The 26,916-nt window shown below is 42.3% G+C and overlaps 1 protein-coding gene across 1 annotated transcript in view; it reads right to left on the minus strand.

Moving 5' to 3' along the window:
- Nucleotides 1-26,916, minus strand: part of LOC108798066 (stromal membrane-associated protein 1-like) — a gene marked incomplete at its 5' end in the record, with an annotated part of 80,345 nt that overhangs the window by 46,622 nt on the left and 6,807 nt on the right. Inside the window, one exon of the mRNA XM_018569775.1 lies at nucleotides 3,095-3,222. Within this exon, the coding sequence (XP_018425277.1) occupies nucleotides 3,095-3,222 (128 nt within the window). The remainder of the gene's footprint in view (nucleotides 1-3,094; nucleotides 3,223-26,916) is intronic.

A 26,916-nucleotide genomic window follows, 5' to 3' on the forward strand; every position in this document is an offset into this window, starting at 1 on the left:
TAACCATTTCCTCTCTCATTGAGTCCAAAAGCCCCTTAAACATTCCAGCTGACTCTTTTGCAACTATTTTCTCTAAACAATCTTTGCACAAGGGTTTGGACCATGAAGCTGACATTTTTGCAAAGCAAGAGGCACACTTCTTCCCTTTTGGGCGAGAGCAACCAGCTTCAGCGAGGGGCTTATCCTCCGTGGCTTTGACCTGCGTCAAGAGTGACAAGAGTGATGCCATCAGCCAGTGCTCTGCCCGCATGCAAACCATGTTACACATAACACTATACAAGCCGGGCCCCCAATACAAGCCGGGTAAAGGAGAGAATCTTCAAAGAAAACTCGCCTACCTTAGCGCCCGTGCCATGCTCTCCCAGATCTGGAGTAGCAGCACCCTGTCCGGCATCTGTGGGCATCTTGCAGTTCACTGCCGACCACGCTATCGGCCCGCTCCTGACGTCCCCACCGGCCTTATGTGGTCTAGGTCGGTATGGATGGTGTACAGCTGAAGTAGTCGTGGCCGAGCGGCGTTTACTGTGACCATGTGGGAACCGAGCCTCCTCTCTTATGCGTCTCCAGCGCGAGGCAGCCTCTGAAACCCGGAAGTGTCGCACCGGAAGCGCGTCATCGCTCTGACCACGCGGCGCGTATCCCAGGCGGCGACGGCGCCCTACAGTGACGTCACCCGCCAGATTCCCAGCCAGGACGTAGCCCATGCTGTCCTGCTCACACCACAGACACCAGCAAGGGGCGAAGAGACACCGCAGCCCGCCGCGCGGGGCCCACACCTCCACGCTGCCGCAGACTGACCCTGCTCTCCCTACCATCAGGCAAGAGCCCCCTACTGCCGAGGTAGCCGGGACCCCTGGACTCCTCCAGCCTCCCTGTACCTCTCCTATGCTGCCCCTGTTGTTGCCAGACCAATGTCCGCAACCGGGGCTCAGCATTCCTAGGCATCACACCTTGCCACTGCTGTACACCGGGGGGGCCACCATCTGGCGCCTACTCACGTGCAGGAGGATGGTTGCCTTCCCTGAGTGATGGAAGGGAACCTTGGCCAAGAATCGGATGGGGGTCCGATAGGGAAGCCCTGTATGCGCTGCAGCAGGTAATCCTGGAGTAGGTCCCAACGCATAGCAGGGTAGGCTCAGCCCTAAGGCAAACAAACATGAGCCCTGAAAACAACAAACATTACGATGTCCCTGTGTAGCCGGCGGAAACACAAAAAAACTGACTTGGAATGGAAGGAGGAGTCTATTTAATGTGGTTGATGTGTTTCCTGTTGCAGGCAGGCGGAGCCTATATCTCGATGGCTGTCCTGGAAGATGACTGGGGAAAAATGGCCTGGCCAGGAAGGGTGTCTAAACACCTGGTCTTGAAGTAGTTGAGGTAAAAAACACCCAGACCTTAATACTACTTTAAGGTAGTGATAACTTTGAAGTTAACACTTGTAAGAGAAAGCCCATGCACTGGTTAGAATTGACTTTATCCATTAGATCTTTCCCTGCAGTAACTTACTTTGACAACCCAACCTTTTAGAGTTGCTACACTAACCGGCGTTCATGAGTAGGAGGAACCTTACATTTTGCAAAATACACTTAAACCATCATTATAATTCCATACCCCCTGCTTTGTCATCTACCTTTCGATATAAATATTATATTGTTTAATTCCATATGTTGACCTCGAAACCAGGTGTCCTTAAACATTTTAAACAAAAGGCCAATTTTCTGTTCTTCAGACTTTGGGGGGAGGGTTGGGCAGACTATGGCCAGTGGCCCTTGGGAGGAACAATGCCCCGTTGCTGGTGTCAGTGGAAAGAACAGTGTCCCATCACTGATGTCAGCGTAATGGATAGTGCTACATCATTGGTATAAGTAAAATGATTAGTGCCCAATTGTTGGTGTCAGTGGGGTAAATTGTGCCCCATAAATTGTGTGAGTGGTAGGAATAGTACCCCATTATTGGTGTAATTGGAAGGAATAGTGCCTCATTGTTACTGTGGGGTGGCAGGAAAAGTGCCCAATTGTTATCAGTGGAGGAATAATGCCCTATCACTATTAGTATAGGAATAGTGCCCCATAGGTGGTGCCAGTGGAAAGAATAGTGCCCCCTCAATGATGCCAGTAAAAAGAATTGTGCCCCACCGTTGGTGTCAGAGAGGAATTGTGCCCCATCGTTTGGGTCAAAGAGAGGGGAATAGTCTGCCTGGTTAAGGACAAATGAAGGCCCGTATTTATCCCAGTTTGGGACCACTACTCTAAACTATAGATATCTATGGAAAAAGTTTATTAACAAAACGTGACCGTGTGATATTTATCCAAGTCATATAATTATTATGTTGGCCATTTTTTTTTCAATTATAGATACTATTGTTTAAAATAATTTTTCTCTGGCAAACAAATATTTGGCACACAAAAAAAAAAATTGGCTTGGTTGCAGTCAACTGGATTTTTCTTAATGACTGATCACTTCTTACTAAAATAAAACAATTGTTTACCAATTTAATGCAGCTGATTTCTGAAAAGATTACATTTGTTTTTGTAAAAAAACATTTTACACAAAACATAAGATACAACTCAGGTTATGAGTTACTGTTAATGAAAGACATGATTCTTTCATTAAACCAATCGTTGTATCGAACAATTGCATCAATATCTGTATAGCCAGCATTACGCTAGTTTCTAAAAACAATTAACATTCTATCAATCCCACTTTCTGAAAGTAATGCATGCATCTAGAATGTGGGGCTCTTGCACCCATACAATGCAAATACTCACTAATATACACTGCAAAGAGAGTCATTTAAAAAACGAAATAAATAAAACAAATACTCAATAGCAGAAAAATGCATAAACCCCACTAAATAAAAACCATATAAATCCTTACACAGTACATATATAGATACAAACACATCTGATTCCAATGATATATTTGAACGCACAGTTGATTCCAATGACATATTTTGTACATTTATGTTAGTATTTAAAAGGCTTTACTTATTTCAAGTTTATCTGTTATTTATTTTATGATAACCACTGCTTAGGATTATGGCATTGTTCATTATTGCAAAAACAAAATATAACAATTACAGCCTCAAAACTACCTGTGTTGAAGGTGCAGAAGATACAGGAAGAGGGTTAGAGATCATTGGACCAAATATATCCAAGTCATCGTTTAATGTGCTTGTGGTAGAAGTGCTTCCATTTGCAACTGGAACTTCAGCAGGAGTGTCTGGATATGAAAACACAAAAGTATGAAGCATTTGTTAATTTTTTCAAGACGGAGGACACAGACAATGAAATCTATAATTGACACCGAAAAATCTAGGAGAAAAAAAAAGGGATTTTAAAACTTTACTCAGGTAATATTCACAATTAATCAAGTGAACTGCAGCCACACCCCCCCCCCCCAAACAAAAAAAAAAAAAAAGAAGTGCACAGTTTAGCTTGAAATCAACAATATCTATAAATACTAGGTCATCTAAAATCCAAAAGATAAAAAAAAAATTATCGCTGCCTCCCTCAACACCAACAATTAGCACTCCATACTCACTGTCATAACCTGCCCACGACCCTTCGGCCTGTCCTTGATTTTGCCTATTATGCTTTTTTGTTTAAGTAACTGCCATCCCTGCTGTCCATCTACCTATCCTTCTGCTCAATTTTGTACTGTAGGCACCTGCAAACTTACCAGTGAGTTTCCTGATCAAACCTTCCACCGACAAAATCTCAGCAGCATGCAGAGAGCACAGTGTACACTATACTATTCACAGGTCATCTCCATTGGCAGAAATTTGTAATATGCCCTTTGCTCTCTGCCTGCTGGAAGGATCTTTCAGGCTGCAGATTTGCAGGTACATTATACGCTGTCATATTGATAAAATCATGTGTATTGGACATAAAAGGTGTGTGGATGATTATCTGTTTACAGCTAAAGCTGCTGGTGGGACTTGCAGTACCCATTTTAGTGACAGAACATTTGTTATATGTCCTACTTTGAACTTTGAAGCATATAAGTACCCAAGGAGCAATAAGCCGTTTACCATTTACATTGCTGCTGGGACTTATAGCCATTGTTTATGACCAGGCATTTTACATAATCAGCACTGAAAACTAACCTAAGCAGCCGAATCAAAGGCCATAATATGTGGATAAATGAACTGCAAGCAATATTTGCTTTTTATCCATTTATAGACCTGGCCACTTTCTGCTCTTTCAGGGATAATTTCGAACATTTGCTTGATGCCATGTCAAGCATTAAAGGATCCTTAACTGAAAGAATCAGGAGTTATGGCTTGCCAATTACTAATATGGTCTTGATAAAATAAGGTAGACAGTGACACTGAAATTATTAGCCAGAACGTACATGCACATTTCAAAATATTTCAGTGTTGATAATTATGATGAATTAACATGGTTCTGTTGATGCTCATGTACGCTTGCATTTTCACTGTTCAGTGAGTAAGAACACTTCAGCAAGTTAGTGGTAATGCTTAAAACGTAACAGTAAAATCTATCTTGAGGGTGAAGTGTGTACTGAATGTTTGTTGTAAAAGGAAAAATTACAGAGTATATTTTGCCAAGAAAGTTTATTTTTAATATCCATCACGTAACAGCCCATACTTAAATTTTTCAGCAGGATTTTACAAATCCCATCTAAACCAACCAATCCCTCCCCAGCGAAATGTATCACTGATTTTCCTTACACACAATATAATACATAGTCTGGAGCCACACATGGTAAAATGTCAAAAACCAAGATTCAGGACTCCTGTGCTGCTATACAGCGCTACTAACCACTGCATGCGCAAGCAGAATCCTGCAGTAAATGTAAACAGCCGGTACTGGCTGTTCCATACAAATGTCCCGGCGGCTCTACAGCCACCATGATCGCTTGTATGGTAACAAACAGCGTGCGGGCCCTTCTCTGCTGGTTGTCCCAGGCTCCACTGTCTCCTCTGCAGGCCCAGCACAGCGGCTGCGGAAACTGTAAATGGAAGAGAGATCAGCATTCCCCCACTGCTGATCTCTGCTTCATCAGCTTATTGGGGGGGGGAGGGGCTCTAGGTGACATTTGGGGTCTTAGGGACCTGTCATTGTATATTTGCTATGACATAGTGGACTTGTTAGCCCCCTATGCGATAGCAATAAAATTGTAAAAAAAAAAAAAAAAAAAAAATTAAAAAAAAAAAAAAAAAGTTAAGAAAATATTAAAAAGGTACATATAAAAGGAAAAGAACCCCCAAAAATGTCCCCCATGTGCACGCACATATAAACGTAAATACGCTTGCGCCTACGTGTGAAAACAACGGTTATGTGACACGTTCCATATCACTGCAAAGTCAGAGTGCGAGCAATAATTCTAGGGCCATTAATCACTGTTAACACTAAACTGATGAGCGTTAAAAGCTTTTAAAAGCGTCACCTATGGCCAATTTTAGGTATCTTATCTTTTTTGCGATTTTGCGGGCGTGCCCAATTTTAAACCTTAACATTTTTGGTATCTATTTACATGACGTGACCCCGTCTTTTATGTTCTACCATAAATTTGGATAAGAATAAATGTTTTATAACATTGGGAAAACATTTTTTTTATACATTTTCGGTACTTTTTTCCATTATATAGTAAAAAATTAAAACGCCAGTGATGATTAAATACCACCAAAACAAAGCTCTATCTGTCCCTAAAAAAATGGTATAAAACTTATTTCAGTACAGTTTTGCATGAGGGAATACATGTCAAAGAACATCATCGCTGAATACGGAAAAATGGCCTGGACAAGAAGGGGGTTTATCACCCTGGTCTTCAAGTGGTTAAAATGCATTCAAGTACCCTATTGACAAAATGTATCTTATTTGCGTATCACTCGACTGTAGATCCTCAAATCATCTCTGAATTCATGCTGACACTGTGCTTCCTTCCTTCTGGAGGGTGGCTACTTTTGTTCCCCATGGTCCCTGTGTGTGTTGTAAAGTAGACACCGCTCAATCCACTATGATCTCAAATTTAGTCTACTATTTTTAATTGAGTTTGTAATCCATCATGTCAGTGAGCTTGGACTGGTGGCTACTTTACAACACACACAGGGACCATGGGGAACAAAAAGTAGCCACCCTCCAGAAGGCAGGACAGTGTCAGCACCAATTCAGAGATGATTTGATGGTCTACAGCCGAGTGATTCACACATAAGATACATTTATGTTAATAGTTCAGGTACTCAAATGCATTTTTAAGATTTAACTTTTGAGTTTAGGGTCACTTTAAAGAATAACATGAACATATTGGGTTCTAGCAGATGCATTTGACATTTTTATTTGATAATTATATTATGTAAGCTCCACAAAATTAATAGTGCTCTTTACTGCATTACATTTATGAAAAAAAAGCTTGGCGTCTGTCACCTTTATTGTTGATGTTCTAGTTTTGAACCCATCATGTTTTTCTGCTAGTTACAATGCACTAGCTCACTTCATAAATTAATGCACAGAGGGAAAAGCAAATGAAATAAGCAGAGCAGATATATTCAGCAAACAAAAGATATTGCTATAGCAATGGGAGGAACTAAAGCTTTGTGGCTCTTACCTTCAGAGGACTCATTTTGTTTTAGCAAATGAAACCGTAAAACTCATTTCTGTGACTACAATGAAAACCCTACAGAGATATCAATGAAGTATGCTAGTCAGATTTTGCCCCCTTGATTTAATAATTTTCAATTCATTTTCAGCAGTTTACAAGCAAGCTGCAGTTACATTTTTACATATAAATCAAAAACAAATCAGAGCAGGGAATGAAACTACAAACTGCTGGAAGTATTTTTTTTTATAATCAAGCTGAATGGACATTTGATTCCTATAAATTGTTAACCCATTTGTGCAAAATGCCCCACAAAATCATCAAAGCAGATGCTTGACAGAATAGAAAAAATGCTCTGAATTTCTCTTTAGGAATTTACCAATGTTAAAAAAAAGGATTGGAGCTATATGCCATGTCATCACACCTATCACTGCAGTTTAGAACGAATGCAATAAAATCGCAGAATTAACTAGTTGTTTTTTCTCCCAGAGTATGGTAATAGTAAGCTTAAAGTACACAAACAATTTTCAATCATGCATCAAACGTTACTGAGGTCTAAAAGCAGACTGCTGCAATTAAATTACATGTATTCACATGTATGGTGATCACAACACCACAACGGTGTACAGTTAATTGCAGGCAACTGCATTTCTCTTCAACTGTCTATTGGTCAGTATAAAAGTCTTTGGGTGTGATTAAGTGCAGCCACTTTCAAAGGAAAGGGGGCCATGAGCCTGAAAAGTACCCAAATAGCTAAGACCTTAGGCTGCTGTGTGGATCGGGGCTACAGGCTATAAGCAGTTAAAGGTAACTCACAATTGCAATAGAACAAGTGGGCAAGATACGTAAGACCTCCTGATTTGCATACTTGCTCAATGTTAGTGACTCAAAGTACTGAAACTACCAGATAAGCAAGACAGGGAAAGCAACTAGCATCTGGAGAGTTCAGTATGGCAGCTGGAGTATGTCATTTAGAATAGGTTTTTCATTAAAGAACTCCAGGATTTGTAAAAAGTAACCCTTGCAGTGGGGCTATCCCCAATACTAACTGCTCGTTTTCTCTAAGGGCGAAAATAAAGAGTACTTACCCGATCCTTAGTCCTGCGGCAGTGAACCCTCACCTCTCTCCTCCTCTGCGGTAGGTCCATTGGTGTCTTCACATCTAATAGATCTGTATTAGACACGATGATTTAGGAGTCCTTAGAATGTTGGAGGCCAGAGGCTATGAGGCTGCAGGGATTGGTCTAGCAGCCAGGCAGGACTGAGGATCTGGTTAGTATTTCTTTATTTTTGCTCCCTAGACAAAATGAGCACCTAACCCTTGCAGTGTGGTGGTAGCCCCATTGCAAGGATGCATACACAAAAATCCAGGATTTGTTCAAAGCTAAACGCAAGGTAAAAGTTATATAAACAACTGAAACACTGTTTACTGACAGTTTTACAGAGAAAAGGATTTATAATGGTGTTTAATCAGTTCTTTGATACACAAATCTCAGACAGCAGAGCCATATCCTGCATTCCCTAACACCTCTCTGCAGGTTACACTGAGGCTAGGTTCACACATTACAGCGCAGCAATCGTGTACGATTCCGTGCGGATTTCTGCGCGGTCAGGAGTCGCCAATGTGTGAACCGTTCGCGCTGTGCGTGCCATTATTTTCTAATGGCACCCCAGCGGCGCCGGATGGATCGCGAAACAGCCGCGAGTATCGCAAAAAAAAAAAAGGTACTTCTACCTTTTTTTCTGCGATTGGTACAGCCAAATAGAGTCCACCGCACGCCTGACCGACCGAGAAGCCCCATACAATCTGTGTGGGGGAGGGGTGCTGAAGTGGCCGTGGATACTTGCAAAACAGAGAAAATGGTCACCAGCAATCCAGGTTTTTTCAAAACGAAATCCTTTTATTAATTCATGCAGGTCATATCACCATGCGTGGCAACATTTCGGAACCTGTCCGGTCCCTTCATCAGGCAAACAAAAGTCATGATGAAGGGACCGGACAGGTTCCGAAATGTTGCCACGCATGGTGATATGACCTGCATGAATAAAAGGATTTCGTTTTGAAGAAAACCTGGAGTGCTGGTGACCATTTTCTCTATTTTCTGCAACTGCCGTGCGGATGTCACCCCATTGAAATCAATGGGGACACGCGGCAATTGCTGCCTGCATTGTGCAGGACCGCACGACACCCGAGATGCACGTCGTGCGCATCAGGTGTCGTGCAGGTGTGAACCAAGTCTGAAGATGAACAATTCATCAGATCGAAGATTTACTACATATTGTGGTTGGGCAATAAGGGAGCACACACACACACAACTGTGTTCTCTCTATCCTAATTGGCTGCTAGAACTGACTTTGCCTCTTGCAATCTGCGTCCTGCTGTGTAAGGGGTTATAGAGGCTGATAGTAAGAGAGATTCAGGCTATTTTGCAAGCTTTATGTAAAAATGTCATCAAAAGTTAGTAATTTGTTAGATTCAGCATGGCTGTAAAGTAAAACTTGCAATAAATAGCTGAGTACACAATTGAAATACAGCCAATCCTGCGATTTACACACCTCTGCCATGATGCACAGCCAAAATGATCACTTACTACTTACTGGTGCAACTTTACTACTTTCTGGGTGACAAAAGCGCAAATTGGGCAGAGGTGATTATACGGATGATACGGATTGTCCAGTGAACAGGCAGGAGGCAGAATGGTAACACAGGAGGATTTTAGCTATTGACTTGTTGCCCATATAATAAGGTGGTAGTAGATGGGGTTTATAACTGTCAGTTACTCAGGTAACACTAAATGAAGAATATTATTTTGTAGAGCTGCAGCTAACGATTATTTTCAAAATCGATTAGTTGGACGATTATTAAGTTCGATTAATCGGTTAATCGGATAAAAAAAATTAAATACATTTTAAAAAATGGCTCCAGTGATGGACTACTAGTTTGTATTGAGATTGTAGTCCAGGGATTATGTCCTAAATAAAGCTTGCTTTTTCATTGAGCTGAATGACCTTGTAGAAATATTTCCAAATACAATCAGCAAGCATCAAATGTGTACCTTTCCTTCAAACTTCCTAGCCTCTTAGCTGTGGATACAGAATAATGCCTTTTAAAAACATTACCACATTTAATCTCAAACACACTTTAGCTATGTTTAAGCTGCAATTCTAGGCACTAAGTAAAAGCATTGAGCGAGCTACTAATACTAGAGACAGTAAACACATCAACTGTGCTAAAATCACAGAAATCAGTAAAGTCATTAATGTAAGAACTTCTGCAGAATAAGCACACACATTACCACAGAGGGCCAGTAGGAGTTTATTTCCTCAAGCCTATGCTGTATAATTTCCTCTCTGCATCATCAATCACATTAGGCTGGATTTACACTGTTCCATGCAGTGGCGGATCCAGATCCGCCACTCCTGTCCCGACTCTTGCGTCCACGGCCAGCCACCCGCAGTGTCTAGTGACAGCTGTCCCTCCTCCATGTCACAGACTTTACTGTGGTTCATTGTAAAAAAACTTTGTAAAATGAACTGCAGTTTGTGACACGGAGGAGGGACAGCTGTATGTTCCAGCCAGGGATCGGCAAGGTGTCAGTGAGTGATTACTTCTTGCGGGGTCCGCCGCGGTCGTACAAAAAAATGGTACGTCCCGGGCCGACCCCCCTGTCCATTAGCCATTTTGGTACGTTCCTGCCCATGTGACGTGGAGGAAGGTTTTTTTTTTTCTTGGGACAGCCGCGGAGCGGGCAACAGAAAAGGAGGAGAAGCAAGCACTGTGGGGGCTGAGCTGCAGAGCCTGAGGCTGTTTCTCGCTGCACTGGTAAGCCAGCAGAGGGCTGGGGGGAAAGCTGCAGCTGAGACTTTGTGTCCTGGGGCTGAGTTTTTATGGACCACGCTGGTGCGTTCTGCAGAGGTCACAGAAAGGCCTTGTTCACGCCGAAAGCGTGTGCGTTCCAGATCGGTAGCTGCTGGAACGCACCGCGATCGCTGAGAAACTTCCCCTTGCGTTTTGGGGCGGAAGGGGGCGTGGCGGTGCATTGTATTCAATGGCACCGCTTCCACGCTTGCCCCCGCATGCAGTGCAATTGAACGCCTAGCAAAACTTTGCCAGCGTTCCGTTCCACTGCAAACAAAAAAATATGCAACGCAAATTTTTGCGAGGCATTCAATCACACGGCTTGCGGGGGGCGTGGAAGCGGTGCCATTGAATACAATGCACCGCCACACTCCCTCCTGTCCCAAAACGCAAGGGGAAGTTTCTATGCGATCGCGGTGCATTCCAGCAGCTAGCGCTCTGGAACGCACACGCTTTCGGGGTGAACAAGGCCTAACTGCAAACGAAAAAAATAGGGCAAACCCTATTTTTTGCATTTGCAGTGGAACGGAACGCTGGCAAAGTTTTGCCACACGTTCGATCGCACTGCGGGGGTGGAAGCGGCGTCATTGAATTAATGACACCGCTCTCGCCCCAAAACGCGGGGGGAAGTTTCACAGCAATCGCGGTGCGTTTTAGCAGCTACCGCTCTGGAACGCACACGCTTTCAATGTGAACAAGCCCTAAAAGCAAGCAGCTGGCCTGGTGCCCAAGGCTGAATAGGGGCCCGACGCTGTGGTGGGGGTGGGTAAAGCCTTTGCAGAGGACAGCAGCTGTCCTCTGTAAAGGCTTCCCCCACCACAGCGTTGGACCCCTATTCAGCCTTTGGCGCCAGCTGCTACTGTACTGATATCTGCAAATGCTTCCCCCACCCCAACGTCGGACCCCTATTTAGCCTTTGGCACCAGCTGCTTGCTGCTACTGTGCTAAATCTGCATCAGCACAGTTGCAGCAAGCAGCTGGTGCCCAAAACTGAATAATATGGGCCTGAAGCCTTTGCAGAGATCAGTACAGTAGCAGCCATTCGCTGGCCTGGTGCCCAAGGCTGAATAGGGGCCAGATGTGGGGGAAGCCAAAGGCCCCAATTCATCCTTGGGCACCAGCTGCTTGCTGCTACTGTGCTGATTCTGTAGCAGCATCAGCTGGTGCCCAAAACTGAATAATATGGGCCTGAAGCCTTTGCAGAGATCAGTACAGTAGCAGCAATTAGCTGGCCTGGTGCTCAGGGCTGAATAGGGGCCCAACGTGTGGGTGGGGAAAGTATTTGCAGAGGACAGCTGCTATCCTCTGCAAAGGCTTCCCCCACCTCAGCATCGGGCCCCTATTCAGTCTTGGGCACCAGCTGCTTGCTGCTACTGTGCTGATTCTACAACAGTAGCAGCAAGCAGCTGGTGCCCAAAACTGAATGATAGGGGCCCGACGTTGAGGTGGGGTGGGGGGAAGTCTTTGCAGAGGACAAAGCATCCCTCTGTCTCCCATATCTAAAAAAATGAAAGCTTTTTGTAATATATGTTGGAATGCCCTGAGTCTGACTAAATACCGCACTGCCCACCAGAGAGCCCTGCACCGACCACCAGAGAGCCATCCGGAGACCCTGGAGACACGAGGCTGTGATCCTGAAGCAACACAGAGTATGTAGCTTCATATCTTTCTGCATTACTGTATAATGTGTTGCTGGGATCTGTAGTCCTCTATAGTTGGTGCTCTATAATGTGTTGCTGGGATTTGTAGTCCTTTATAGTCGGTGGTATTCCGCATTGGTGTAAATAGCATTGCTGGGATTTGTAGTCCCCTATAGTCGGTGGTATTCTGCATTGCTGTATAATGTTTTGCTTGGATTTGTAGACTTCTATAGCTGGTGATATTATTCTGCATTGTTGTATATTCAGGGGTATCCCTTGTCCAAAGGGATAAAGTGGGGGCCGATTCTACTTGCCCTTCATGACAATCTACTTGTCCCAAAACAAAAAAATAGTTCTAATCAAAACTAGGGATGCACCAATGCCGGTTTTTCGGTATCAAGTGCGAGTACCGATATTTTGCTTTTGGTACTCGCCAATACTGAATACCAATACCGGTGCTTCCACTGGCATGGAGCAGGCTTCCCGGGTAATCAGGAAGCTGGCAGCGGGTAATGACATGCCGCCCAGCTTCCTGATTGCCAGGGAAGCCGGCTGCATGTTGTTTGGCCGGCTTAATTGTAGTTGGCCGGGAAACCGTCTTAAATAAAATATTACCATTCTGTAAGCAAAAAAACTCAATTTTCTGGCAGTGCCCCTCCCGAGAATAGACTCTGGATCCGCCCCTGGTTCCATGTGTGCTACAGTGTGTGTGTTCAACGAATGAATGGGCCCATAGTTAACACTATACTGCAATGCATAGATGTGTATCAGCCGTATGGGAAAGAACAAGAATTCTTAAATCTAAAGTGAACTTTTGCTATATGAAAATTGACATATACAAATAGGCTTTGTGTGTGTTTGAGGCTGCAAGGAGGGTGCTCCAGCATTGCCAGCAGGTCTGTTCCAGGATAACCAAATTACAGACAAAGGCCTAGTTCACACAAGCTTCAGCTTGCATACAAGCAGTGTGAAGACCAAGTTTTTGCAAAGGATTTGTAACGCTTTGAGTAGCTTACGTGAATAATTATCAGCACCCTTGGAGAACTATGGGGTTAGGGCTTTTCCCCATAGTTCTCCAAAGGGTAACGGGAGGACACAAACTAGCGCCCTCCCGTCCCCCTAAGCTCAGTATATACCGAGACGCCGCAGCTGAAACGGATACCGACAATTATGTCTGGATACGCCCAGCTGCGTGACAGTTGGCTCTGCCTATCTAGAGGCAGAGCCAGCTGTACCCACCCCCTCCCCCGTCCGTTCCGCCAGTCAGCGCTGGAGGATCGGAGGGGGGAATCCAGTCCCTCCCCTGTCACGGTTCTCTGCCGCGACAGGATCGAGAAGTGAGCGAACGCCGGTATGTGTTCGCTCACCTCCCGATCTACTGAGCCGACCTGTGACGGTCTCATTGTCACAGGTCGGCTAGAACTATGAGGATGAGTGAAAATCACTCACCTCATAGTTCTCCTTTAAGCTCCAGTTTGGAAATGTTAAACACAAATCTTGATGGGAGTACTGACTACTTTGTACATAACATTTATCAAGATGCCAGCAGGCTTTTAACAAGCGTCAAGTTGTGCTGAAGCTTACTGAAGCCGGCAAACAGATTATTTAGAGTGAAAGTCAGCACTCCAATTAGCATCTGACTGATGACTAGCAGAGTTGGTCAAACTAGTTTCACTAAGTGCAATATCCAAGCAGTGTGCAACTACACCAGTGAAATATTCCAACAACAAAAATGCACAAACTGTGTAGTCACAGCAACAATTTAAACCTTTTTTTATTCCAGAACTTTAGCTCCCTGAGTAACTTCCGGGTCAACCTCGCTAAATCAGAAATCCTCAACGTATCCCTGAGGGCAACGGACCTACATTTCCTGACTGCCAATTACCCCTTCCGACTATGCTCCACTTCCCTCAAATACCTGGGGATAGAAATTGTACAATGAAACAATGTTGTGTGCCCTGATGATGTTGCTCTCAGGCTTGCCTGAAGATTCCAGCTATTCTGTATGTTTATTTGTCTCCTTTATATTTTCCTTGTTATGGTGAAATGTCTGTTTGCCATTAGGTTTTGTATTGTATTGAAATCTTTAATAAAATCAGATTGGACTAAACCTTTTTTTATCCATGAGAATTTTATGAATATGGCAACAAGATGTGTGGGTGGCAGTGTGCTATGTGGAAATAAAGCCCTGAGTTCATTCACCTATTAACAGATCCCATCATTCATGACTCCCAGACAGATTTCAGATAAAAACCATACAAGGAAGAAGGTGCCAATTGTATTATAGCATTTATTTAATGCAACCATTGAAAACAGAAATAATGCTCACATTGCCAGCATCAGATTGTTTTCAGTCCTCAATGGTCACTCGACCTTCCGGGAGTGGAGTGCGTTTCACATAGAACGTGCTGATGTGCCTTACAACATGACATCACTGACTCTGCCTAGTTGCAGAGTCAGAGATGTCCGCATGTTGTAAGGCTGGGCACACACCTTACAACCATCGCAAGACCTTTGTCTTGCGATGGTTGTAAGGTACTTTAAAAAAAAAGCGTACGATCTGCCTATCTTGCATAGGCAGATCGTACCTGCGATGATAGCTTGCCACGCCCCCTGAGGGGCGGGCTTCCGATGACCGCAATGCTTGTGCACACCGGCCCGTCCGGCTTTTATCTTACGAACATGCTACACACAAGCCGAACATCGTACGATGCTCGGTGGGTTTTCAAACATGTTCGTAAGTTTAAAGTTGTGCGAGCTTACAGTAGTAGAGGTCGCACGGCTTCCACACACCTTACGATAAATCGTACGATCGCGGGATTTCCCGCGATTATCGTATTATCATAAGGTGTGTGGGGACCTTTAGGCTCATCATGTATTAGGGCACATTTTGTTGGTGCATCACAGAGGAAGTTTTTGGAACTCACTTTAATCCCTTTTTATTTGGGACGGATTGTTCCTATGGACAACAGTAAAAGCAATGTTTTTAAATTTTAATTGAAGAGTGGACATTGTACATCATCAGCACGGTTACGTTTTATTAGGCACATTTTTCCTACTATGAGATATTAAAATTAATAAATATCTTTAAAGTTTATATAGTCACATCATTTGTAGGGTATTTATTGAAATGTCACTTTTTAGTGCTGTGCACTATATGTATATCATGTTTTTTATTTTGTGAATAAAGCACAAGCAGCTTTTTTAGGTCTTGGTAATTACACAGCTCAGAGTTTCATGCTGTAAACATTCTCTGCAGGTGAATCTCTTGGTCCATGTGTTCCAAATGACAGTGATTGATTATCTACCAGAGAAAGATTGTAAAGTCACATTGAGGCCTTGTTCACACCAAGCGCAGAGCAGAGCAGTTGAAGACCGGATCATAACTGCGTCCAATGTATTCCAATGGTATTTTTTGCTCCAGTTCACATCGCAGCGTGCAGGTCCAGAGCAGGTGAAAAAACTGCAGCAAGCCCTATTTTACCTGCTCTGGAACGCATGCAAACGCATCAAAAAACGCATGCAAATGCCTGGAACGCACTGAAAGCCCATGTTAACCAAAAACGGCCCGGAACACATCAAAAACGCAGCACAACCCACTGCACTGCGTGTGCAGAAACCTGAGCAGATCTGCTCTGCATTTGGTGTGAACAAGGCCTTACTGCTTTATAAATAGAATCCAAAGTGTCCATGGAAGTTCTTTTTCAAATGTTGGCATGGCTGGATTCTGCCATAGCACAACCCTGGCTTATAAAAATGCAATTGCTTTTATATAATAGGCCCACCTCCAAGTTCCAAGTCAATGAATAAGGTCTAACAATTATAATGCATAGAAACAAAACATCCTAGTGATAAACATGTTTGAAGTGACATTTATAAATAATAAATGTACTTTGTAACGCTGTTGGTATAAATTTTCATATTGATTAGCAGCCTGTGGAGATATGCAACAGCATCATTTCTCTTCTGGAAGATGTTCCCGCAAATGTCTACTGAAAGGTTTTTTGTTAGTCAGTAAATCTGATGCCCACAGTGTGATGACTAAAAACTAAATGGTTTCTTTCATACTAAATTGTTTAGTTTAATTAAATATGTGAATACTGAACAGAAAATAAAGCAACTCCACTTATTACAACCAAATACCACTTAATAGACGCGGATAATACTGTACATGTGTAATTTAAGAAACTGCTAGTCATGAGATGTTCATAGGCTGGATTCACACCAATTGTTACATTTAGTGTGCGTTGATGTGCGCTACATGCACTTGGGTTAATGAATGTTTTTTTCTTCTTCTTTAACCCCTTCGTGACTGACGACGTACAGTGTACGTCGCCAGCATCGGGGCTGTTTAAACAGACTCCCGGCGACTTTTGCCGCCGGGACTCTGTTTAAACTTGTAGAGCCGACTGTCGGCTTTACAGCAGAAGCGATCCTGGCGACTTACCTGTCGCCAGATCGCTTCTGAACATCATCAGCACGGTTACGTTTTATTAGGCACATTTTTCCTACTATGAGATATTAAAATTAATAAATATCTTTAAAGTTTATATAGTCACATCATTTGTAGGGTATTTATTGAAATGTCACTTTTTAGTGCTGTGCACTATATGTATATCATGTTTTTTATTTTGTGAATAAAGCACAAGCAGCTTTTTTAGGTCTTGGTAATTACACAGCTCAGAGTTTCATGCTGTAAACATTCTCTGCAGGTGAATCTCTTGGTCCATGTGTTCCAAATGACAGTGATTGATTATCTACCAGAGAAAGATTGTAAAGTCACATTGAGGCCTTGTTCACACCAAGCGCAGAGCAGAGCAGTTGAAGACCGGATCATAACTGCGTCCAATGTATTCCAATGGTATTTTTTGCTCCAGTTCACATCGCAGCGTGCAGGTCCAGAGCAGGTGAAAAAACTGCAGCAAGCCCTATTTTACCTGCTCTGGAACGCATGCAAACGCATCAAAAAACGCATGCAAATGCCTGGAACGCACTGAAAGCCCATGTTAACCAAAAACGGCCCGGAACACATCAAAAACGCAGCACAACCCACTGCACTGCGTGTGCAGAAACCTGAGCAGATCTGCTCTGCATTTGGTGTGAACAAGGCCTTACTGCTTTATAAATAGAATCCAAAGTGTCCATGGAAGTTCTTTTTCAAATGTTGGCATGGCTGGATTCTGCCATAGCACAACCCTGGCTTATAAAAATGCAATTGCTTTTATATAATAGGCCCACCTCCAAGTTCCAAGTCAATGAATAAGGTCTAACAATTATAATGCATAGAAACAAAACATCCTAGTGATAAACATGTTTGAAGTGACATTTATAAATAATAAATGTACTTTGTAACGCTGTTGGTATAAATTTTCATATTGATTAGCAGCCTGTGGAGATATGCAACAGCATCATTTCTCTTCTGGAAGATGTTCCCGCAAATGTCTACTGAAAGGTTTTTTGTTAGTCAGTAAATCTGATGCCCACAGTGTGATGACTAAAAACTAAATGGTTTCTTTCATACTAAATTGTTTAGTTTAATTAAATATGTGAATACTGAACAGAAAATAAAGCAACTCCACTTATTACAACCAAATACCACTTAATAGACGCGGATAATACTGTACATGTGTAATTTAAGAAACTGCTAGTCATGAGATGTTCATAGGCTGGATTCACACCAATTGTTACATTTAGTGTGCGTTGATGTGCGCTACATGCACTTGGGTTAATGAATGTTTTTTTCTTCTTCTTTAACCCCTTCGTGACTGACGACGTACAGTGTACGTCGCCAGCATCGGGGCTGTTTAAACAGACTCCCGGCGACTTTTGCCGCCGGACTGCATTGATGTGGATTATTTTTCATGCACTGCATTGATGTACAAGTTTTGTTTTTTTTTCACAGCAGAAGCCAAAAGTATATTTTATTAAAGTGACACTAATCTCTTGAGGTAAATCTTTAAAATGCATTCAGGCACCACAACTATTAACAAAAAATTATCTTATTTGTGAATCACTCAGCTGTAGATCCTCAAATCATTTCTGAGTTGGAGCCGACACTGTCCTTCCTTCTGGAGGGTGGCTACTTGGGTTTCCCATGGTCCATGTGTGTGTTGTAAAGTGGCCACTGCTCCAAGCTGACTCCCGTGATCGACTATAAATTAAATACAATTTAGCTAACTAAACATGAGATTGTAGCCCATCAGGGCTTGTTCACACCAACCGTGTTCCAGGAGCAGAGCAGTTACAGACCGGATCAAAACTGCGTCCAATGTATTCCAATGGTATTTTGGGCTCTACTTCACACCACAGCGTTCATTTCCAGAGCATGTAAAAAAAACTGCAGCAAGTCCTATTTTACCTGCTCTGGAACGCATGCAAACACCTTGGGACGCAGTGAAAGCCCATTTTAAACTAAAAAAATATAAAATGTTCAACCAAAAACAGCCAGGAACACAAAAAACGTGGCAAAAAAACGCAGTATAACACTGCACTGCGTGTGCAGAAGCTCATGCAGATCTGGTCTGCATTTGGTGTGAACAAGCCCTCAAAGAAGCAAACTTGGAGTAATGGCTAATTTACAACACACTCAGGGACCATGGGGAACAAAAGTAGCCACCCTCCAGAAGGAAGGACAGTGTCAGCACAAATTCAGAGATGATTTGAGGATCTACAGCCGAGTGATACACAAATAAGATACATTTTTGTTAATAGCGAAGGTACTTGAATGCATTTTTGAGATTTAACTCCTGAGCCAGCTCCGTGCATCACTACACTTCTGGGAACAACATCGATAGGCTCCACCTTACAAGTCTCCAGGTCAACGTTAACATGTGAATAGGTTTTATGTAGATTTCTTAATAAACAATTTTGAACAGGATAGCATTGTGTGCTATTCTTTCTCTCACACTTAGTGACATTAAAGGTTATTCTTTTTTCCCTCCCCAATGTTAGGGTAGGGGCTTACCTTAAATCATGCCTCTTAATCCGATCATCTTTTTCTTTAGTGTAGTTTTCAGATGTCCCTCAAGTGCTGGTGCGGGTCTCCGATCCAGAGCCGACTCCTCTGTCCTCCTCTTGTCTCATGTCCCACAGAGTCTGTGCGGGTGCACGCTGCTCCATATACTTACTTTGTGTCTCTCCTCATCTCCCGGCTGAACATCTGAACTGTGCATGCGCCCGCCCCAAGATCCTTTGCAGCCACCTGAGAAATTTTCAGATGTTCCGACGGGAGCGCGCAGCGGAGAAACAGGTAAGTATTAACCCTTCGAAAAAGCTTTTTTTTAAAATCGTTTTGCATATATCTACTGCTTGCTAGCCGTAGATAGATGCAAAAGCATGCGACGGTTTAATAGCCCTATGAGTATTATTGCATTCATGGAGAGGAGAGAGACATTGCATCTTAAACAGAGAAGGGCTGCTCCCCCTGCAGTGAAAGGGAGGTACTACATACCATACTATTGTATTTTAGTTATGGTCAAAAACACAAGGTGAGCAGGATTGTGTGCGCATACACAGCAGAAATATGTTTCAGCAACACCAGTGGTGACTTTTTTCTCTGAGACTTTTCCCCAAAGACTGAGGATGGACGGCATATAGCATTTAGTGTGGCAATGTTAATAGTTGCAATTTAAGTTTTGCACTGTTACTAGACTGACTGGGATATCGATGAGTGTTTAGGCTTTATTCACAATGTATAAATATTTTGTTTATTTGCACTGTTAGCCTTTTGAAAATGCATCAATTGAGTCTTCTTATGCTAGAAGTTTGTGGACCAAAAATGTTTTTTTTCCCTCCTGAACCAGTATCTCACCTACCTATGAAAATGACATCTCGCTATCCTGGGGCTATGAGACAGATGGCTGAGCAGCCGGAAAAATGGCCAAGGTTTTGAAATGCTCAAGAGGCAATCAGAATCACAAAGTAAGCATGAACTGCAGCGTAAGATGGGTAATCATGTAAAACATACTTCATAGCATGCCATAAAATACAGCACAATGGGATGGAAAGCCATTTTGAAATACTTTTCCTGCATAATTCACTCCAAAACCGCTTATAAGCTATTTACATTTTGCAGTGGCCATTTTCATGAGAACACTGCAAAGCATACAATTTCCTTTGAGTGGAGGAATTTAGACACCAGGGATGAACGATTAAACGTTTCTATTGTGAGATGTAATGGTATTGTAGGAAAAAAAAGGTGTGTGTGCTATAAATGGCAACGTCAAATTACAACTATTGTTTTAATGGAACAAGTAACATCAAGATGAGACAGGTGTCTGAATACAGTTTGGCCGGTTACACATGCAGGCTAGAATTTGATCATTAACACATATATTACATTTTCATTAATTAATTTTCTGTTTTAGCTGTAGTTGTCCTGGCCTGCCACTACAAAGCCCCATGGGAGGGTACTACGGACAATCCAAGATGCATTTACAGCTCATTACTGCTGTTAGCACTTCCCTCTTCCTCTATTTGTCATGTCACTAAAAAGAAAGATAATCAAACGATTTTCAAGACTGGCGCTCCAGCCAATATATCCAAAACCACTGGACATATTCAGATCAGTCCTGCTACTTTAACAAAATCAAGCTGGACTATATAGAAAAATTAAAAAGGGAAGGGGGGTCACAATTAATTAAGAGTGGATTTCAAATAATGTGTAGCACTGCCGCATGTTCCATAGAGGAAATCTGTCATAAGAGAAACATGGATCAGTGGATCGCAGGTGCAAGTGCTCTGGCCCCTGCAGATTCTTCCTTCTGTCCCTGTCTGTACTGAAGTACAGACATTTGGTAACAGGGAAGGGAGGAAGTGTCAATGGACTACAAGTGACTTGATGTCACCACACTCGTATGTCATTGAGAACAATAAATCGTTCTGCTGTGGTGGCAGACTGGCACTTGTAGTTTCTCCATGATGTGGTTGTGTGGGCGGAGCCAAGTACAGCTGCATAATTTTCAATTAACAGAAGCAGCCTCTGCGGAGAATAACCCCATGAGTCAGGTAAGTACTGGTGGGGACTGCAAAATCACCATGCTTCATGTTACACCCTGAATATGGGTGAAACATGAAACATGGTATAACATGTAGACTTTAAAAAGGGAAATTAAAAGCCAGCTTTGGACAAAACATTTCATTCTTTTTTTAGTTTGGGATAAAACCTGTTACGTTGATACAGCAATCTGTCACCCTACTGGGGAGATTCTCCTTTGCTTCCTGTCTGCCACTATGAGGATTTTTTTTTCTTCATAGGCATTTTAGTCCTTTAAGTATAACTGTGTATCTTTGCAGACAAGAAAAGATTGGCAAATGGAGATATTCCGTACTTGCCATCACTTTGCAACACATTATTTTGCTATGCATTGTAATACCCAGTATGCATAGCTTTCTTTGAAGTCCCGTCTACAACTTATTACTCATCAGTGCTTAAAGTAGTATTAAACTCTCTAAACATTTTAACAATAATGAATCAAGATCAAACAAATACACCCTGCACAGAAAAGCAGCATTTTTGCCCAAACACTTGCAGTCATCATGTTTCCAACCCTCTCAACTCCTGTCTAGTACAAGATCACAAGGGGTAGAGCAGTTTTCAGCAGCGGTCTACTAGCTTGGCGAAGGAGGAAGGGAGTCATGGGGAATAGAGAGGAGAGCAGTCGCTTGCCTTGCCTTTGTGTTTGTGGAGATGCACACAGCTTACTAGGGCACACAAGGCTGTCTCCATGGGTCCCTGCAAGGGAAAGGAGCCAACATAAGCCAGGATATCAGGGCCATTGCTCAGGGGACCAACTAATTCTGCAGTAAACTAAAAAATGTAAGACATTAAAGGACAATTAAACGCTTGCGTGTTTTTGCATACATCTACTCCTAGCGAGCAGTAGATATATGCAAACACATTAAAAAAAAAAGTTAAAAAGGTTAAAACTCCGCCACACGCTCTCCCGTCCAACAACCTAAAGAATCCCGTGCGGCCACAAAGGATCATGGGGCGGGCGCATGCGCCGCAGAGATCTTCGGCTGGGAGAAGAGGAGAGACAACAGGGTACGTCAATGCAGGCAGCGTGCACCCGCACAGACTCCGTGAGACAGGAAGAGACAGGAGTCAGCGCTGGATCTGAGACCGGCACCAGCACTGGAGGGACTCCTGAAAACTACTGGACAGAAGATGATCGGATTAAAAGGCATCATTTAAGATAAGTCCTTAAACCAGAATCAGGGGGAAAACATTTTTTACTTTAATGTCACTTTAAGTAGCAGCATCCATTTGAAGTGATTTTTTTTAATCAGCATTTGAAAAAGCTTAACATTTTTTTGACTTCAATATCACTTTAAATGATGATGGAATAAGAAGATGATTAAGTCACAAGAACCCTTATTTCTCAGCCGTGCTGTCTTACTTAATAGTACTAAGGAAGATGAGGCTTCTGTACCAGCACGGCATTCACTTAATGCTCTGCTTGCCTGGATCAGGCATGGCACCACTTCACAGAAGACTTCTAGTACAGCAAATTTCCTCTGACTAACTGTGTTCACAGTCTGTGCCATTGGCGGGGGGGTGTCACTAACAGACGTGGCATTTTTATCGACTCTGCAGAAAAACACCTGGATAGCCAGACACAGATAAAGGGGTAAGATTTTCTGAAATTAATTGAATGCAAATCTGGATGAGGCACATTTGATCTGTAAAAGGTCTTGACATTTTATTTGCATGCTGCTGCCTGTATATTGGAATGCAGGGTATAATAGTTACATTTACCATTTAGACTCTCTATACCTAGCAATGAATATATTAAAATTTTTAGCGTTGCTCACCTTTTAAAGTAAATACATCCACATTTATTAAGATCTCATCTGAGCTGAATTCTGTCTTGAAGATATTTTAGTGGCGATCAGTCTTTATAAAGGACTTGGGGAAAGCCAGGGTTTAAGCAACAGTCCATGCAAAAGAAATCAATTCTGACCTCTCTCACATGAGCAAGTGCAAGGCTGAAGTCAAATCTCCTATAAAGAAAAGTCTTTTTTAACCTATAGGGAATCTAAACACCAGGCAGCATTCATACTTCACTAGTATGTTACACACTGCTGTAAAATATGGATAGATTCCATTAGAAATATCTGCATTGTGGCTGGTTCTTTTAAAGAGCTCCTAGATTATGGGACGATTTGTCCAGGTCTGCTGTAATCTATCATGGCATGTGCATGAAATTATATGTACCTGTATGTGAATACTTCCAATATTACTAATTAACTAACAATGTTAGTACCAACAAATCCACAACCTAGTTAGGCACGGAAATGGGATCAGTCATACGTGGCTCATTCTTCTTGCACTTCTGCATCAGATCGATCTGCTCTTTTTCCCCTTTAGTGCACTTCCTGGGTCTCTTCCTTCTTCCATTATTCACGTTTGGTCCTCCTTAACTTCAGATTTCTATCCCATGTCCATATGGGTCCATGATTGTTCTCGTCATGGTATTAGGCATCCTGTCCACCTGCAAAGCATTGTCAAGCACTCCTTCACTAGGCATTGACAAGCATTCTATTTTTTTGTTTGTTCCGCTCTCAAGTTGTCCGTGGTACATTCAATTTATTCATAAGGGCAACTCATGGTCATGTTTCAGATTGACCTTAGTTTCTGACCTTGTTTGTACTCGGCTCTGCTTACTACTGGCAACAGCTTTCTGCTTCTCTATCTATGATTGTGTCTTAATTTCTTGGTGCTTGATGGATGTCTCCTACTACAGACTTACCCAAAGACTGGCAATTCTGCTTTAGCTTCTCTTTTTGCCAGCTGTCAGCAAGAGACCATGTCAAGGGCCCCCTTGAGTGCCCGTTGCACATAAAAACAACCCCAGCATGAGGGGTGAATGATAAAAGCACTTCCACAGCCTGCTTTAAGGTTTGAGCCCATTTCTATCCTGGTGGCTCTGAGCATCGTCCATTATTCCAGCCTAGTTGTACATACAGATGCTCACCTTTATTCTTCAATCCTTACAACTACAATGAATCTATTTAATTTCCAAGCAAACATAGCTGCATGCAACTACTTAAATGTAATAAACATATACTATCTCATGAATGTGAAATTTCACTATGTAGAAGTGTTATTCAGGCAATTACGTGCATAATCTGCAGACTCCATTGTAACTTGATAATAATATTCATGCAGAAATTGGCTTTGAAGTGGCTGTAGATCTTCAGACAAAAAATGCTATATAAATGCAAATCCACTGCATTATTGTATTACTCTGATTTTGTTTTAAAAGCCTCTGTATTGTCTGTTAATAACCAGATATACAAATGATTGGCTCATGTACATAGAATACGATTTGTTTTTAAACATCAAAGTAGAAGCGGTACACTGTACTACAAGTTGCCTGGCAAATGCAGTTTTAATGTATTTTGTGAAAGATAATTGCACCATATTGTAACAACAGTGTCCTCTGCTAGTCTTAGACAATAACACAAGCAGCATCAATAACTTATTGATTAGTGAGGACTCTTACCCTAATCCCCATAGTTATTAAATTACCTTCTGCTTCATCTGTCTTCTCTTGAAAGCATCAGCATGCAATGCACAGACTACATTGCTAATGTAATATACATTTTTTAGCAATGGAATGCACCACTGGGATATAGATTATACAAAGCCAATATGGTATTCTGTTTTGAATATTTGAAACACTATAATAGCTTCACACGGTACTGCTAGACATCACTTCTGTTTGGTAACAAGCAGCTGGTGTCTACACATTTTAAATAATGAGTATTAGCAAACAGAAATGCATGCAAAGTGATGGGCAACACTTGTTTGAAACCATTACTTTCCATCTTTTCTGAAGTAATAAAACAACAAAATAAAAAAGTTTTAGTGTTACAAATAAGAAAAATATCCTATTATCCAACTACACCCCTAAGCAATGCTCGTGATCAAGTCACAAGTATACATTTTCTCAATAAATCCGTTTCAAGCATGTGCCACCAAAGCATTGGCCATGTGGAGGATCTATGTTTAGGCAGTACTAAATGGTCTGCTCTGCCTGAACATCACTCCCAAAGTACAGCTCGCGGTATACTTAGAACATTGCAGCGGGAATGGATCCCGACAATGCTGTCGAGATCCACCCAGTTGCGTAAATGACAGCTGGCTCTGCCTATTAAGAGGCAGAGCCAGCTGTACCCGCCCCCTCCCTCATCCGTTCTTCCAGTCAGCGCTGGAGGATCGGAGCGGGGAATCCCTGCGGGGAGCGGTGACTGACAGTCAGCACATGATCAAGAAGTGAGCGAGCGACGGTATGTGTTCTCTCACTTTCCGATCTATTGAGGCGACGCGTGACAGTTTCATTGTCACACGTCGGCTCCAACTATGAGCAGGAGTGATTTTCACGCACCTCATTTCTCCTTTAAGTACCTATTTCTACGGGAATTACAAGTACCTTACCATTTCTGTTCCCTGTTATCAGCAGATTAAGGATAGCTGGGCATAGCATTCAAATATAGCATAATATATATAGTATACTGTAATGTAATGATCCCTTGCAAAAATAAGAGTATCAGTTAAGTAACATATTTCTGGTGCATTTATTGTTTTTAAGGCTCTCTCCTTTTTCAGCAGTTTTGTTAATTTGTGGTGGTTACCCAAAAATGCAGCAGTTCCATGCACTGGAGAACAGCTCTTGCCTTGCATGAGAAAAGTGGCTCAGTAAGGTCGGCCATGTTACATTTGGGCTTTGGTAGACAACACCCCAAAAGTGAGAGCAGGTCTCACTTTTCATGTGAAGTAAACCAAGACCATTTTGTTTTACATATATTTATGCAGCTGTTTTTCATTCATGGAAATGCAGTTTTAGGAAACAAGATGGATAAACAAATTTTATATTAGGTTCTTTTTTTCCTCACGCTTTACATCTCTTAGTAGTTACTTTCAAGAGCACCCTCCTCCAATCAGTGAACGCCTTTGAAATGCTATATTGTACAATAAAACAGATACTTTAGTTCTGATAGATTGCCCACTGTGAATGTAGGTGGTTTTCCTTTTTTTAACTAAAATATGTCGTCAAACATTTGTAGATTTACAGTGACCCTACCTAAATGACCTTATGCGCTTGAAAGAAGGAAAAAAAAAAAAAAAAAAGGTGTGAGAAGCAAAAGCTCCGAAGTGTTGCAAGATCTGAGCTTCAACGTAGTACAAACTAGTGGCTATATTACCACAGCCTGGGGAGATGCCTCTGGCTGCTGTCTTCTGATGATATTGCTCCAGGTAGCTGAACATTTAAACCCTTCACTTTCCAAGGATGTGAAAACCTGGTTAAGGCCGCGGATTGTGGTCTGTATTGTAAGAGAATAAATGATTTAAAAGATTACATAAAAAGCTGTACAGGTAAGAATACGAGATACAGCTATCTATGCCAACATGCTGCTGTGTATGTGTGTGTATGTGTATGTGTATGTGTATGTGTATGTGTATGTGTATGTGTATGTGTATGTGTATGTATGTACCGCACTTGGATGCACTGCTTTGCGGTACCGTGGGGGTTCCAGTATGAGTGATCACACTCGGGGGGGCGCGTTTGGGGTGCCATTCAAATAAATGGCACTGCAACGCACCTCCAGCACCAGAATTTGTCAGGCCGAAAATATAAATAATCTGAAATGAGAAACTCCAAGCCAAATTAATAAAATAAAACACCAAAACTGGACAGAAAAAAGTAATATACACATAGATAATGTAAACGCCCGGTTTACATTAACGCCCGGTCATCAGTTTAGAGTGAGCCATAAATATCAGCCCATGAATTATTGCTCACTGACGTGTAGCGCAATCGCCATTCGTATGTGCGCGCACAAAGG

The sequence above is a fragment of the Nanorana parkeri genome, unplaced genomic scaffold, assembly GCF_000935625.1.
Source record: "Nanorana parkeri isolate BGI_ZX_2015 unplaced genomic scaffold, ASM93562v1 scaffold1394, whole genome shotgun sequence".
Lineage (NCBI taxonomy): Eukaryota > Metazoa > Chordata > Amphibia > Anura > Dicroglossidae > Nanorana > Nanorana parkeri.